The sequence below is a fragment of the Etheostoma cragini genome, chromosome 8 (genome assembly GCF_013103735.1).
Source record: "Etheostoma cragini isolate CJK2018 chromosome 8, CSU_Ecrag_1.0, whole genome shotgun sequence".
In the NCBI taxonomy this organism is placed as follows: Eukaryota; Metazoa; Chordata; class Actinopteri; order Perciformes; family Percidae; genus Etheostoma; species Etheostoma cragini.
The window spans coordinates 23280776-23292546 of NC_048414.1; the positions used below are offsets into that span (position 1 = coordinate 23280776).

Consider the following 11771-nt stretch of genomic DNA (forward strand, 5'->3'; position numbering starts at 1 on the left):
CTAAAATAACTATAAAATATATAACACACACTGTTGTCCAAACCCACACAATCAACAGACAGAGACAGCATCTTGGAACTTTGTGATCAATACTGTATGGTGATGTCACCAAGTGGTGTCCCATTTCATAGGGGTATGTTTTCACACCTTACCCCTACCCCTTGGTTTCAAGGGCCAAGGGGTAGGGGTAAGGGCCAAGGGGTAGGGGTAAGACGGGGAAATGGGATTCAGCCTTAGTCCTGCAGTGGTGCAGGGTTCAAATCTGACCTGCTGCCCTTTGCTGCGTGTCATCCCTCATGTACTATGACTATAATAAAGGGAAAAAAGACCCCAAAAATAATCTTCAAAAAAGTATACATTATTCATTTTAATTTATTAATAAACCCCTGGAGCCCTGGATTTCAGATGTTTAAGCAAGATTTCTGCTCATGTTTCAAACTTTGTGCACATTCAAAATATAACTTACAATATAACTCATCCCATTTGTGTTTGAAGGAATCATGATATTTTGTGAAAAATAAAGTAAAAATAGGCTATTACAAGAATAAATATTTCGGAAATGAATCTACCTACACCATAGCCTGCTTTGCAATTTTGCGATTGCTTTGCTGATACGGTAGATCTCAGACCTTCTGACAGACACAGAGCACTGTTTGGGTCTCTGAATGAGACAAAGTTTAGGGACGTGGCTGCACGCTGCTCTACGTCGGAGGTGGAAATCCAAAACTACAGCAGAAATACACAGAGCTAAACGCATCACATCTGTTGACAGCAGAGCGCATTCCATAAACCTGAAGCTGCACAGCTTTTTACAGATAGAGTCGACACTAAGCGTCTAAGCAATTTTATATTTGTCGGTCAACTTTTCAAAATACATATATGGATACACTCAGAACATTTGGGGCTTCAGCCCTGGCAAAATCGGCTGACATCAGTGGGAACAATTTTAAGGCGGTGATTTTGATGCGCAGATGTGTTTGATGTGGGGCGGCACTGCAGAGAGAAATAAACAGTAGTCGTCTTCCACCTGCAGCCTAGATCTGTATTTGTTTTTAATCAGCGTCAGTGTGGATACCCACACTCACGCAAGTAGGTGGAGGTGAAAGGGATTAGGACTTTTATAGCCTTAGTGGAGATCTGGGGAAACTCACTCTCCACAACAACCAGAAACGGGTGATCAGCATTTCTCCTGGTCTCTGTAACACTGCGGCAGAGGTTCAACTTCGCACCCCGACCAGGGACCAGGTGAAACTTTAACTCAGGATCATATTTCCCGCGTTTTTTGCTGCGTCCTGTCTACTCCTTTAATGCTCACTTTTGTTGACTGCATACAGTTTATTTTTTCTTCACGTGTCTCGCCTTCCCTGTGGCTCTTTGACGCCCCTCAGGGGAGCCGCGCCTCACCTATTGAAAACCCGTGGTGTAGGCTATCTCATTATGTTTAATAATCATGTTACAAAACCCTAATCCAGAAATGTGCTGACACACCCAGCAGACAACAAATAACTAGTGGCAACAAAGCCCAACTCAGCTCACATTTCCACATGACTTGGCTTAAAAGTTGCACTTAAACACTGCAAAGACTACAGCCAACGGAAAACTACCGCGTATGTTTTGCGCCTGCATGAGAAGAAATCTATTTGTCATTCTAAAAAGGAAACTGGATATACAAATCGTTGCCATGCAAAACACTGTTTGACAGAATCCGCCAGCAGCAGTACAGATCTTGCTTCCCTCCTTGTTGGCATGACAGCAAACACCTGGTGATGGCTAACCCAATTGTCCTGTCATCTTCTGGGATGTCATCCGTTTTCTCGGCAATGAAGCCTCCCTGCGATGGGGAAGCAAAGGAACTAAGCAGCCCGCTGTGAATGACTGGCTACTTAGCTAGGTTGCTAATTCTATTCACCATGCAACACTAGTTACAGAAAATGAGCCAAACAAAGTTGTCACTCATCTGGCAAAAGCAATGTGCGATGAGACAACAGGGTGTGACCAGATTATGCTGAAACAGTGTGCCAAAGTCTGAACAATAACATTCTCGTAAGTGGCCTTATCTGCCAACTAACCACTGCTAACGAAAAAGAGGAAAAAGAGATAGCAAAGACAATGTAAAGTAAGTCAACAATGAACAATTAAACAACACGCATCTTAAGACGAGATGCTTCATCTGTTAATGCTCTGTAAATTGAAGGGTGTTACAACGTGGAGACTGCGGTGCACACAGATTAGAGTTGCATTAAGGCCTTGTGTCAACTTTGTTTCACCCTTGACTATTGGTACATGTAGCCTGTGTTTTATTTATCTTTGTTCTTTAGGGATGGCCTCACAAGTCTTGGGCTACCCATCACACCTGCACTCCGCTCAAACAAGTGCCTTAGGAACCAGCAGCAGTGGTAACAGCAGACATAAAGACGAAGCTCACCACAGTAAGAACACCAGCAGAGCCTTTCAGCAGCTACCCACATCCAAGACCTACGTGATTGGAGTCAACTACGGCATTGTCTATCCCAACAGCGTTATCCCATCCTCAACTGGTGCTGCTTCAGGAAAACAGCACAGGGGACTACAGCTTGGAGAGAGGGAGGAGTTGACATTGCAGACTGCAGAATTACAGAGACAAGGAGAAGGATCAGCTAGGATCCAGGAGTCTCTTTGCCAGACCAGAAGCCCACAGGAAGTGAGGCTTTGTAGAGACAGTGGTGGAACTCCATCAAAAGGAGGCTTGGACTGCGCACTACTGAGCAGGTCTTGCATCAGAGCAGAGGAGAAAGAGGGCAGAAACCAAAGAGTACACGCAAGAGGACGATACATCCACCTTATAGACACAGGTGCCACCCAGAGATGTGAAGAGAAGGTAGGTGAAGGGGGAGAACAGCCACAGGAGAACAACTGCGTCGGAACCATGCAGATAGTGGAGGAGGTATCAGCTCTACCTTCACTTCCTCCCACTGTGGCCATGTTGCAAATCAGCACCGGGAACAATGCAGACGCTGTCCGAGTAGGGGGTGGAGGGACACTACCCACTCAACACAGCAAGGTTGAGGCAGTGACCGACATGGGAATTCGGCTGGATGGGACTGAAATCAGGCCTAATGGCAGTACTGAGGCAGTGGCTGGAGCTACAGTTACCAGAACTGGATCAGCAGATGGTGACTATCAATTAGTCCAGCACGAGGTTCTGTGCTCCTTGAAGAACAGCTATGAGGTCTTGGAGTTTCTGGGTCGTGGCACCTTTGGTCAGGTGGTGAAGTGCTGGAAGAGGGGAACAAATGAAGTGGTGGCTGTAAAAATACTGAAGAACCACCCATCCTATGCACGTCAGGGACAGATTGAGGTAAGAATCTGTAGGACGGCATGATTATAGCCAATATGATAATCACGATTATTGACCATTATTGAGATCATAATTATTGAAAACAATTATTCATTGATTTTACAGACACATTGTTTTTTGCACAAAAACAAAACAGAGCACTGCTTTCACTTCCATGTTGTGCTAAGTTCTAAGTAATGAACAAATCTTTGCGTCCAAAAAAGTAAGTTTGGATATTGGGTATTCATTCATTTGAAAGCTATTTGATTTAAATTTTGGGATTCAGATACTGTCGAGTTCCAGAATCTTTAAAATTGAATGCCTGTAATAGAATTGAAAGACACATGTTGCATCGCAGTGTCAACAGATTTGTGTAGGTCTTTACTGTCATTTACTGTTTACAGTCGGACTGTAGTGTATCAGGCTTCAGTGTATCCAGCTGTATTCAATGTTTAATGTAATGGCAAAAGCCCGTGCCCAAAGCCGCTGCTGGTTCAGCGCTGGCGGTCATGTTAGTTTAAGAATCACTTGATTTGATAGAGCTGGGTTTTTTATGAGCAGAGCTTGCATTTTAAATGTCAACATCACAGTCTGTCATTTCCATGTCATTTAATTGTGGGAAGCCAACAATTGTGATTGCAAATAATATTAAATTATTGTACAGCCCTAAGAATCTGTGCTTTTGTTGTGTTAGTAAAATAAATATACCATTCTCAGTGTTTTAGTTGAAAGTATTGGTTAACTGAAAAATCTGGTGGTGCTAATTGCTTGTGTCTGGGGCTTTGCATCAGCACATGACAAGAGAAACACTGCTATTGCCATTTTTTATTACAAAAAAAGACTGTTTAGTCTTTCTAGATACTAAACAATTGTTTTCCTCTCGCTTTTGTTTTGCAGTGATGGTCTGAAATTAACCTGTCTTATTTTATTTATTCTTCCTGAACCCCCAGGTGGAGATCCTAGCCCGGTTGAGCAGCGAAAATGCAGATGAGCACAATGTGGTGCGTGCTCTTGAGTGCTTTCAGCATCGCAGCCACACCTGCTTGGTGTTTGAGATGCTGGAGCAAAACCTCTATGACTTCCTTAAACAGAACAAGTTTAGCCCCCTGCCACTCAAAATCATCAGGCCCATTTTGCAGCAGGTAAAGTGACATCAGTTGCAGACAACCACAGATATAATTGCCATAAGTGCCAAACTTTCTTATAATAGATGTTTTATGTAAATCTTTGCAGGTGGCAAAAGCCTTACAGAAGCTGAAATGTCTGGGTTTGATCCATGCTGACCTGAAGCCAGAGAACATCATGCTGGTGGACCCCTCCAGGCAGCCCTACAGAGTCAAAGTCATTGACTTTGGCTCAGCCAGCCATGTCTCCAAGGCTGTCTGCTCCACTTACCTGCAGTCCAGATACTACAGGTGCGGACTTTAACTTTTATTCAAATCTCTGTATAATTTATCCTTTACTAATTTAATTTCAATTGTTATTGACTATTGGGTGTCAGGTCCAATACTGTGCTCATGGACTCGTTTTTGTACTCGCAAATCTCCTCCAATACAACTGCACCCGATACCACTTCATGCATCATTGCATGTGACGCTAGTTAGCACTTAACTTGGCAGCATGTAGCCTTAACCTACCGCTAATAGGAATTTTTTTGGTGGAACATTTGCGAAAGAAGAAAACGCCACACACTATATTAAATTAACTGGTTACACAATATAGTAACTTGAGCTATTTAAATTAGCTAGATACATAGTTAAACATAATTGGTTTTTCCAGTGTACCGCCATGGGTACTTTGTACAACCTCACCAATCGGTCCCAAAAGTCCCAATTAGATAGTAAATGCTGTAAACATAGTCTTTGTAAATTTATACAATAATTTACCAAAAGAACCAAGCAGGCCTGCCTTATTGCAGAATCCAATTTTTCTAGCTTGAAGTTTTCTATTGTTTACCTTAGCAAAGGGATTTTGAGAATGGCAACACAGTGAGAGCAGTATACCAGGGACATCAAGACGGATGTCAGGCTTTATCCTGGAAATATACTGGAAACAAAACAACATATGGTAAGGTGTGTCGGCACCGATCGGGATTTTTTGGAGCATTCAGGTACACCTTGTAAAGTCACAATTAATTTAAGTGTGAATAATGCGTGTTTTTAAGGTTATCGGTATCAGTACTGTGCCGATTGCCGATCAGATCGTATATTGATGATTGAGAGAATGAGGGGTTATTGGTTTTTCCTATGCCGATATTAATTCGGTTTTAATTAACTTATCAGAACTAAGATGTTATCAAAAATAATAGCTATCATCTACCATTCACCTGCGCTGCTGCCTGCAAGTTTGCAAGTAGGCCGCTCAAGTTAAATAAACTATTGCAAATTCTTCAGATGTTGCGCAATTTATGACAAATGCTGTTAAGATACTAGGTACTTATGCAGTTAATGCACTGTACACACCCATCATTACACTCTATGACTTTATTGCTGTATAAAAAGCACAACATTTTCTCAGTTGTATCATCAGGACACAAAAAGTGTTGATTTCTTGTCCTGAAGCAAACTCCTTTAGACCAAATGTAAAATGAAGACCCTCAGAGCACCAAAATGCCAGTGTTAACCCTTCTCTATTTCCGTGAAAGCAAACCACTTTCTAGGCCCCCCTCTCAGAGATGAGGAGGAGAGTGGAGCTATAGTTGTTGCTTAAAATAAAGGCTCTGCAGTTGACCTGGTTAAGTGTGTATGAGTGTGCATTCATATGTGCTTGTGTGTGTTTTGTCTTTTAGTGGCAATGCAACACTTAGATCATAGTGCAGTTAAAATGGGCTGGCACTAACTTTTAAGGCGGTCACTCAGGACACAGAATGCCAGGGAAGAATGTGGTATGCAAAAAAAACATTTAGATTTAGGAAAAAACATTACGACATTCCTGTCTGTGTCTGGATGTGCTCAAATGTGTGCTTGGGTCTATGCAACAGCTGCCAATGCTGGATACTTGTATGTAGGTTACACAATGTATCCTAACATGCTGCACAGTAGCTAAACTCAGATGTGATCAAAAATGTTCTTTGAGGATGAAAAATGTGTGAATCAAGATTGTTACCATTACCTGCTGGGGCCACAAAGCTATATTGACCTGAAACCTTGTGCAGTGTAACATCCAACCTTATTTTTGTCTCGCCACCAGCAGTGTGCATGAGTTTAAATCTATTCTTTTGATTACTTTTTTTTAATGCAATGTATCTATATTATTTTGCCTTTGCCAAATATTAGAAAGCCATTGGGTTAAAAGTTTATTCAAAGAGTTGTCTGGATCAACGGAAATATATTTCCAGGTTAATTGCCTGACTTCTTGTGCGTTCCTCCTTCTTTACGCTCTTTTTGTGTTGCCTTTCTCAAACTCAGTTTGCTTTGGGAAACAACAAACAAAACCTCTTAGCTAGCAAGCTACATGCTGAAAAAGGCAAGTTTTAAAGAAAATAAGGCAGGTGTGCTTGGTTCTTTTTGTTGAATTATTGTAAAGATTTACAAAGAATATGTTTAAGGCAATAACTATCTAATAGGGACGTGCTAGCATGTTTGCCAACTGGTTATGGAAAAGTCATATATTCCAAGCATGGCCTAGCATCTGAAGTGACCGAGGATAACGATACACAGCGAAGTGGTTTGAAAACGCCATGGTTTTGGTTGCGTCCCCTCCGGTCGAGACAATGGAGGACCTTTTGAAAACCCTGCAGACAAGGCAACTTACGCTGGGCAAGATAAAGACACAAACTAGAAATTGCTGCTGTCTAGTTGTCCATCATATACAGATCACCAGAAACATTCTGTTTGATGCTGTTTTGATAAATGTCTGCAAGAACTGTGACTCTGCAGTTGGTGGGTGTATAAGGGATGGACAAATGGGAGAGTGCAGAGTTCTGGGGGACAATTTTGTGGAGTGGACTGGTAGGAATCAAATGCTGCTGAACGTGGATAAGACCAGAGAGATGGTGATTGACTTCAGCAGAAAGGGAATGGCTCCGCAGCCCTCTGGGTTGAGATGTGGACATGGTTGGGGAGTACAGATACCTGGATGTTAACGTCGACAACAGGCTAAACTGGAAAATCAACAGAACTGCTGTTTACAAGACACACACAGACTGAACAAACTTATCAGGAAGGCTGGCTCCGTTATTGGCTGCAAACAAGACACATTTGAAGCTGTGTTGGAGAAGTTGTCACCGAATAAACTGTTATCTATCATAGATAACACCAACCACTCTCTCTACCCCACACCGATCCAACAGAGGAGCACCTTCTCTAAGAGGCTCCGAAAGCTTTGTTGTTGCATGGACCGCTACAAGAAATCATTCCAACCACAGGCTATAAAACCTTTTACCAAATCATCACTAGGTGCTAGATAAGACTCTTAGACATCACAACTGCAATAAGTGCAACTTGCACAATAGGTTTATTGTTATCTTTATCAACGCTAGTTGAGTAGTTGTACATTTTTATTCCCAACTTGTATATATTTTATCCTATTATTATTTCATGTATATTGTATGTAGTGCTGTCAGATAAACGCGTAATTAACGGCATTAACACAACCCCATCGTAACGGCGTACGCCGTACATATTTTTAATTGCAAGATTAACGTTCTATTGACGTTTGCCTAGCAAACTTTTTAGTTTTTTCACATGCTGTTGCAACAACTAGCAACTAAAACACCACACCGGACCTATCTTGACTGGAAACAGAACAACAGGCACAGTTGGGCTTGTGAGCCGGCCAAAAAGTAGTAACATTGAGTTTTGAGTGAATGGCGAGTGCGAGACACCCAAATAGATGCCAATAAGATTCTGAATGGAAAGTTTACTTATTAAAAGTTGCTAAATGGTTCCATTGACTGGACCAAAGGGATCTGTGTGTTTTGTTGTTGTGAACTGAGCTATCATCACAGCACGTAGAGTCTGAAAGTCCACTTGAGGGCCAATCACACAGCTGATGCAAATTCTCTGCCCCCTCGTCAAAATACTATTTTCACCCTTTTATTGACGGTCAGTGTTACATACGTAGTTTAAGAGATTATTTTCTCCAAGTGTGAATGACTGCACCAAGTGAGAATGTTATGTGTAAAATTGAACACTACAGTAAGTTAAATGCCAATGTTGTTTCCAATTTTTTTTTAAACAAAAAATTGTACAAAGCAAGCCGATCCACTTTCCATATTGATAATAGCATTAAAATGAGAAAAAAAATAATGGGACAAAAAAATCTAATATTTTAATTTGTTGACAGCACTAATTATTAGGGTTGGGTATGAACCCGGTACCTTTACCGGTACTGACCGAATCACGTCGGTTCTACCGAGTACTGGTTCATGTAAAATCAAACCGTACCAAATTTCAGTACCCGAGAGTAATCGCAAGCTTATCTGTCCTCTTTGCATATTGACAGAGAGCAGAGCTCCCACACGCACACGCAGAGGTGCAGACGGAACAATCTATGTTGGCCCTGCAATTATGTCAAAGTCACAGTGAGTCACAGCAATGCCGATGAAGTGGTTTTAAGTGTGGTTACAGCTTTCAAAAATTTATGTTCACTGTGATATGATATTAATGTTGAGGCAAAAGCAGTCGCGGTGCTGTTCACGTTACACTTCCTCTGCGACAAGCAGACACAACGGTGGTTTATTTGCCGTGGGGACTGACTGACTGAAGGCAACTTTATTTCTATAGCACCTTTTCGACCGTCCGACCGACCGTAATTGGCCGTTTTTTACGTGACCGTCCATGACCAGCTACCGGCAGGTCAGACAGACATTTGCAGATTTTATGCAGGTAAAATTCACTCAGGAACCGATTTTCAAGTACCGTTATTGTGACTAGTATTGGTTCAGATGCGAAAGGTACCCAGCCTTACTAAGGGTATGTATGTAAATTGTATCCTTGAATTTCATGCATATTCTGTGCTGTGTGAGTAATAGTTTTGTTTAATTTCTGTCAGGGTAAAATGTTCTAAATAAATAAATAAAAGAATTGTTGGGGACCGGGAACCGAATGTCAGGAAACGGTATCGGGTTTAGTGTTGGTTCAGATGCAAAAGGTGCCGACCTTAATAATTGTATTATGTGATTTTATGTTGTAGGTTCGAATATACCTACAACCTGTATATTTTGTGATGTGTGACTGATATTTTGCTTCTGTAACAATGTAATTTCCCATTTTTGGGGATAGCTATCTATCTATCTATCTATCTATCTAGCTAGCTAGCTAGCTATCTATCTATCTAACAATTTGTCTGTGGTCCAGTTAGCTCTACCAGAGCTATACAATACTAATATAGACTATAGACTATGGACTACAGAAAAATACGCATTTATTGTCTTTCAAAGTAAGGTGCTTTTTCCCAGATGAAGTTGAGGTGGTATTCCATCCAGTGAAGCCACACAGTATCGACTTGTAACTGACGACACATCAGTTTTCAAATATCCACAAGACAGCAGCGGCAGGCTTTACCACTAGGGGACAGATAGTTAAATTATTTTAATCTTTTCTTCGAGTAAAATTCTTATTACACAGTCAACATACCTTATTAAATGTATAGCCTCCGCCATCGCCAGTGCTCATATTGCATAATGGCTCTACTGTATTGCTACCATAGTAAGGGCTGTTAGAAATGCTGGCCTCACCACAGTGGATAGGAGGTGTTCTTTAGGTTTTTTTAACAGCTCTGGGGTTTTCCCTGGACTTTTCAGAACTCTAGGTAGTATCATTGCCAACAGTGTGGCTTTGATGCGAAAGTCAGTTTTTAAAGAAAACCCCAATAGCCCGTAAAATTGAGGACGTTCTACATGCACAGACCATCTCTAGACAACACAAGAATTATAGTTGTATTTTATGATGCTGGTAAAGGTGTGTTTAACAGCATTGGCGCCTTAAAATAAAACTTGTCCATATTTTAAATGAAAATCAAATGAGATTCAAAATGAGACAAAAGAAAAAGACCAGATTGGACCTTTTAACTATTAGCATATTACATTAATGGGGCATGTGTCACTTACATTGTTTTAAATATGAATACTAATAAAGGATGTACATTGTATTTCACTCTCAAAGTTTCTGTATCAGAGTTGTCCATCTAAACATAGAATTTTTAAAAACAGTCAACCTACTTACAAATTAAACTCACCTTATCATGTTGGTGGTTTACAGAAGTGATGCATCGTTTTATACACTACACTTTAGTGTATGTACTTTTTGTTAAAGATTTTTAGAGGTTTTTGGCATCAGGGTTCATTTTCAAGCAGGTTCACACAGAATTTGGTTCGGATTTGTGGTTTTGTACAGATGTAGCCATATATCAGGGGTGGTAGCATGTCCAGTAATTGTGGTGTTTGCATTTTTTTAAAGTCTTTTCAAGTGAATGCTTAGGCCTAAAAAAACAAAGTGTGGTACCTGTTTGTTGTCAGTTGAGGTTATGGGTCTTTTTTTTCCAGTGGCAGCAAGGGAAAGGTAAGAAATTCTATTTTTTTGTTTTCCTTTACAGTAGCGATGGATACTGGATATTTTTCATAACATAGCCTACCTATACTACATATACCCTACCACCGTGTGTGTCCTAGCAGTGAGTTACACACACATACACACACACGTTTTTTGTCTTTCGGCCGAGGCTTTGTAAGTGACAACAACGGTTGTCTTTGTGAATGACAGTGTAGCTGGCCCGTTTGTTACCATTGCTGGAGGACAACAGGCATCTTGCATCGCAAGAGTGCTGTACAAAAACATAATCATAGTTCACCTTAGACCTTTTAGTTTTGGATCTATTTAATTTGTATTATTTCTCCCCCAAGCTCATAAATAAATTTGTGTCTTACATAAATTTAAAGGGTCGGTTACAAACTGGAACAAGGTCTTTTTTTATGCCTTATTCAAGTTAGTCAGGTTTTGTTCTGTCAAAAAGGGTATTCTTCTATAGAGTTTTATAAATATTCATTCCACATTTTGTCAATCTATCTTGTCCTGGGCCTTAAATGGACCTTGTTAGTCCACAGCAATGCAATGTGGGTGTTTTTATTTAACTAGAGCAAAAGGGTGCAACTTTTTCGTTTAGATCTTGCATCATTGGGCTCAACTTTTTGTACTTATGGACTCATAATTGACCTTTTTAATGTATAAGCAGAACTCTGTAGATACTGTAGATATACACTCACCGGCCACTTTATTAGGTACACCTGTCCAACTGCTCGTTAACACTTAATTTCTAAGCAGCCAATCACATGGCGGCAACTCAGTGCATTTAGGCATGTAGACATGGTCAAGAGAATCTCCTGCAGTTCAAACCGAGCATCAGTATGGGGAAGAAAGGTGATTTGAGTGACGTTTGAGTGAACGTGGCATGATTGTTGGTGCCAGAAGGGCTGGTCTGAGTATTTCAGAAACTGCTAATCTACTGGGATTTTCAC

The 11771-nt window shown here is 40.9% G+C and overlaps 1 protein-coding gene across 2 annotated transcripts in view; it reads left to right on the forward strand.

The window, feature by feature from the left end:
- Window positions 1-11771, forward strand: part of LOC117948589 (homeodomain-interacting protein kinase 3-like) — a 55419-nt gene that overhangs the window by 3952 nt on the left and 39696 nt on the right. For both annotated transcript variants that reach the window (XM_034878304.1, XM_034878305.1), the window contains exons 2-4: window positions 2319-3337; window positions 4267-4458; window positions 4550-4731. In XM_034878304.1, coding sequence (XP_034734195.1) covers window positions 2321-3337; window positions 4267-4458; window positions 4550-4731 — 1391 coding nt within the window. In that variant the 5' untranslated portion in view covers window positions 2319-2320. The remainder of the gene's footprint in view (window positions 1-2318; window positions 3338-4266; window positions 4459-4549; window positions 4732-11771) is intronic.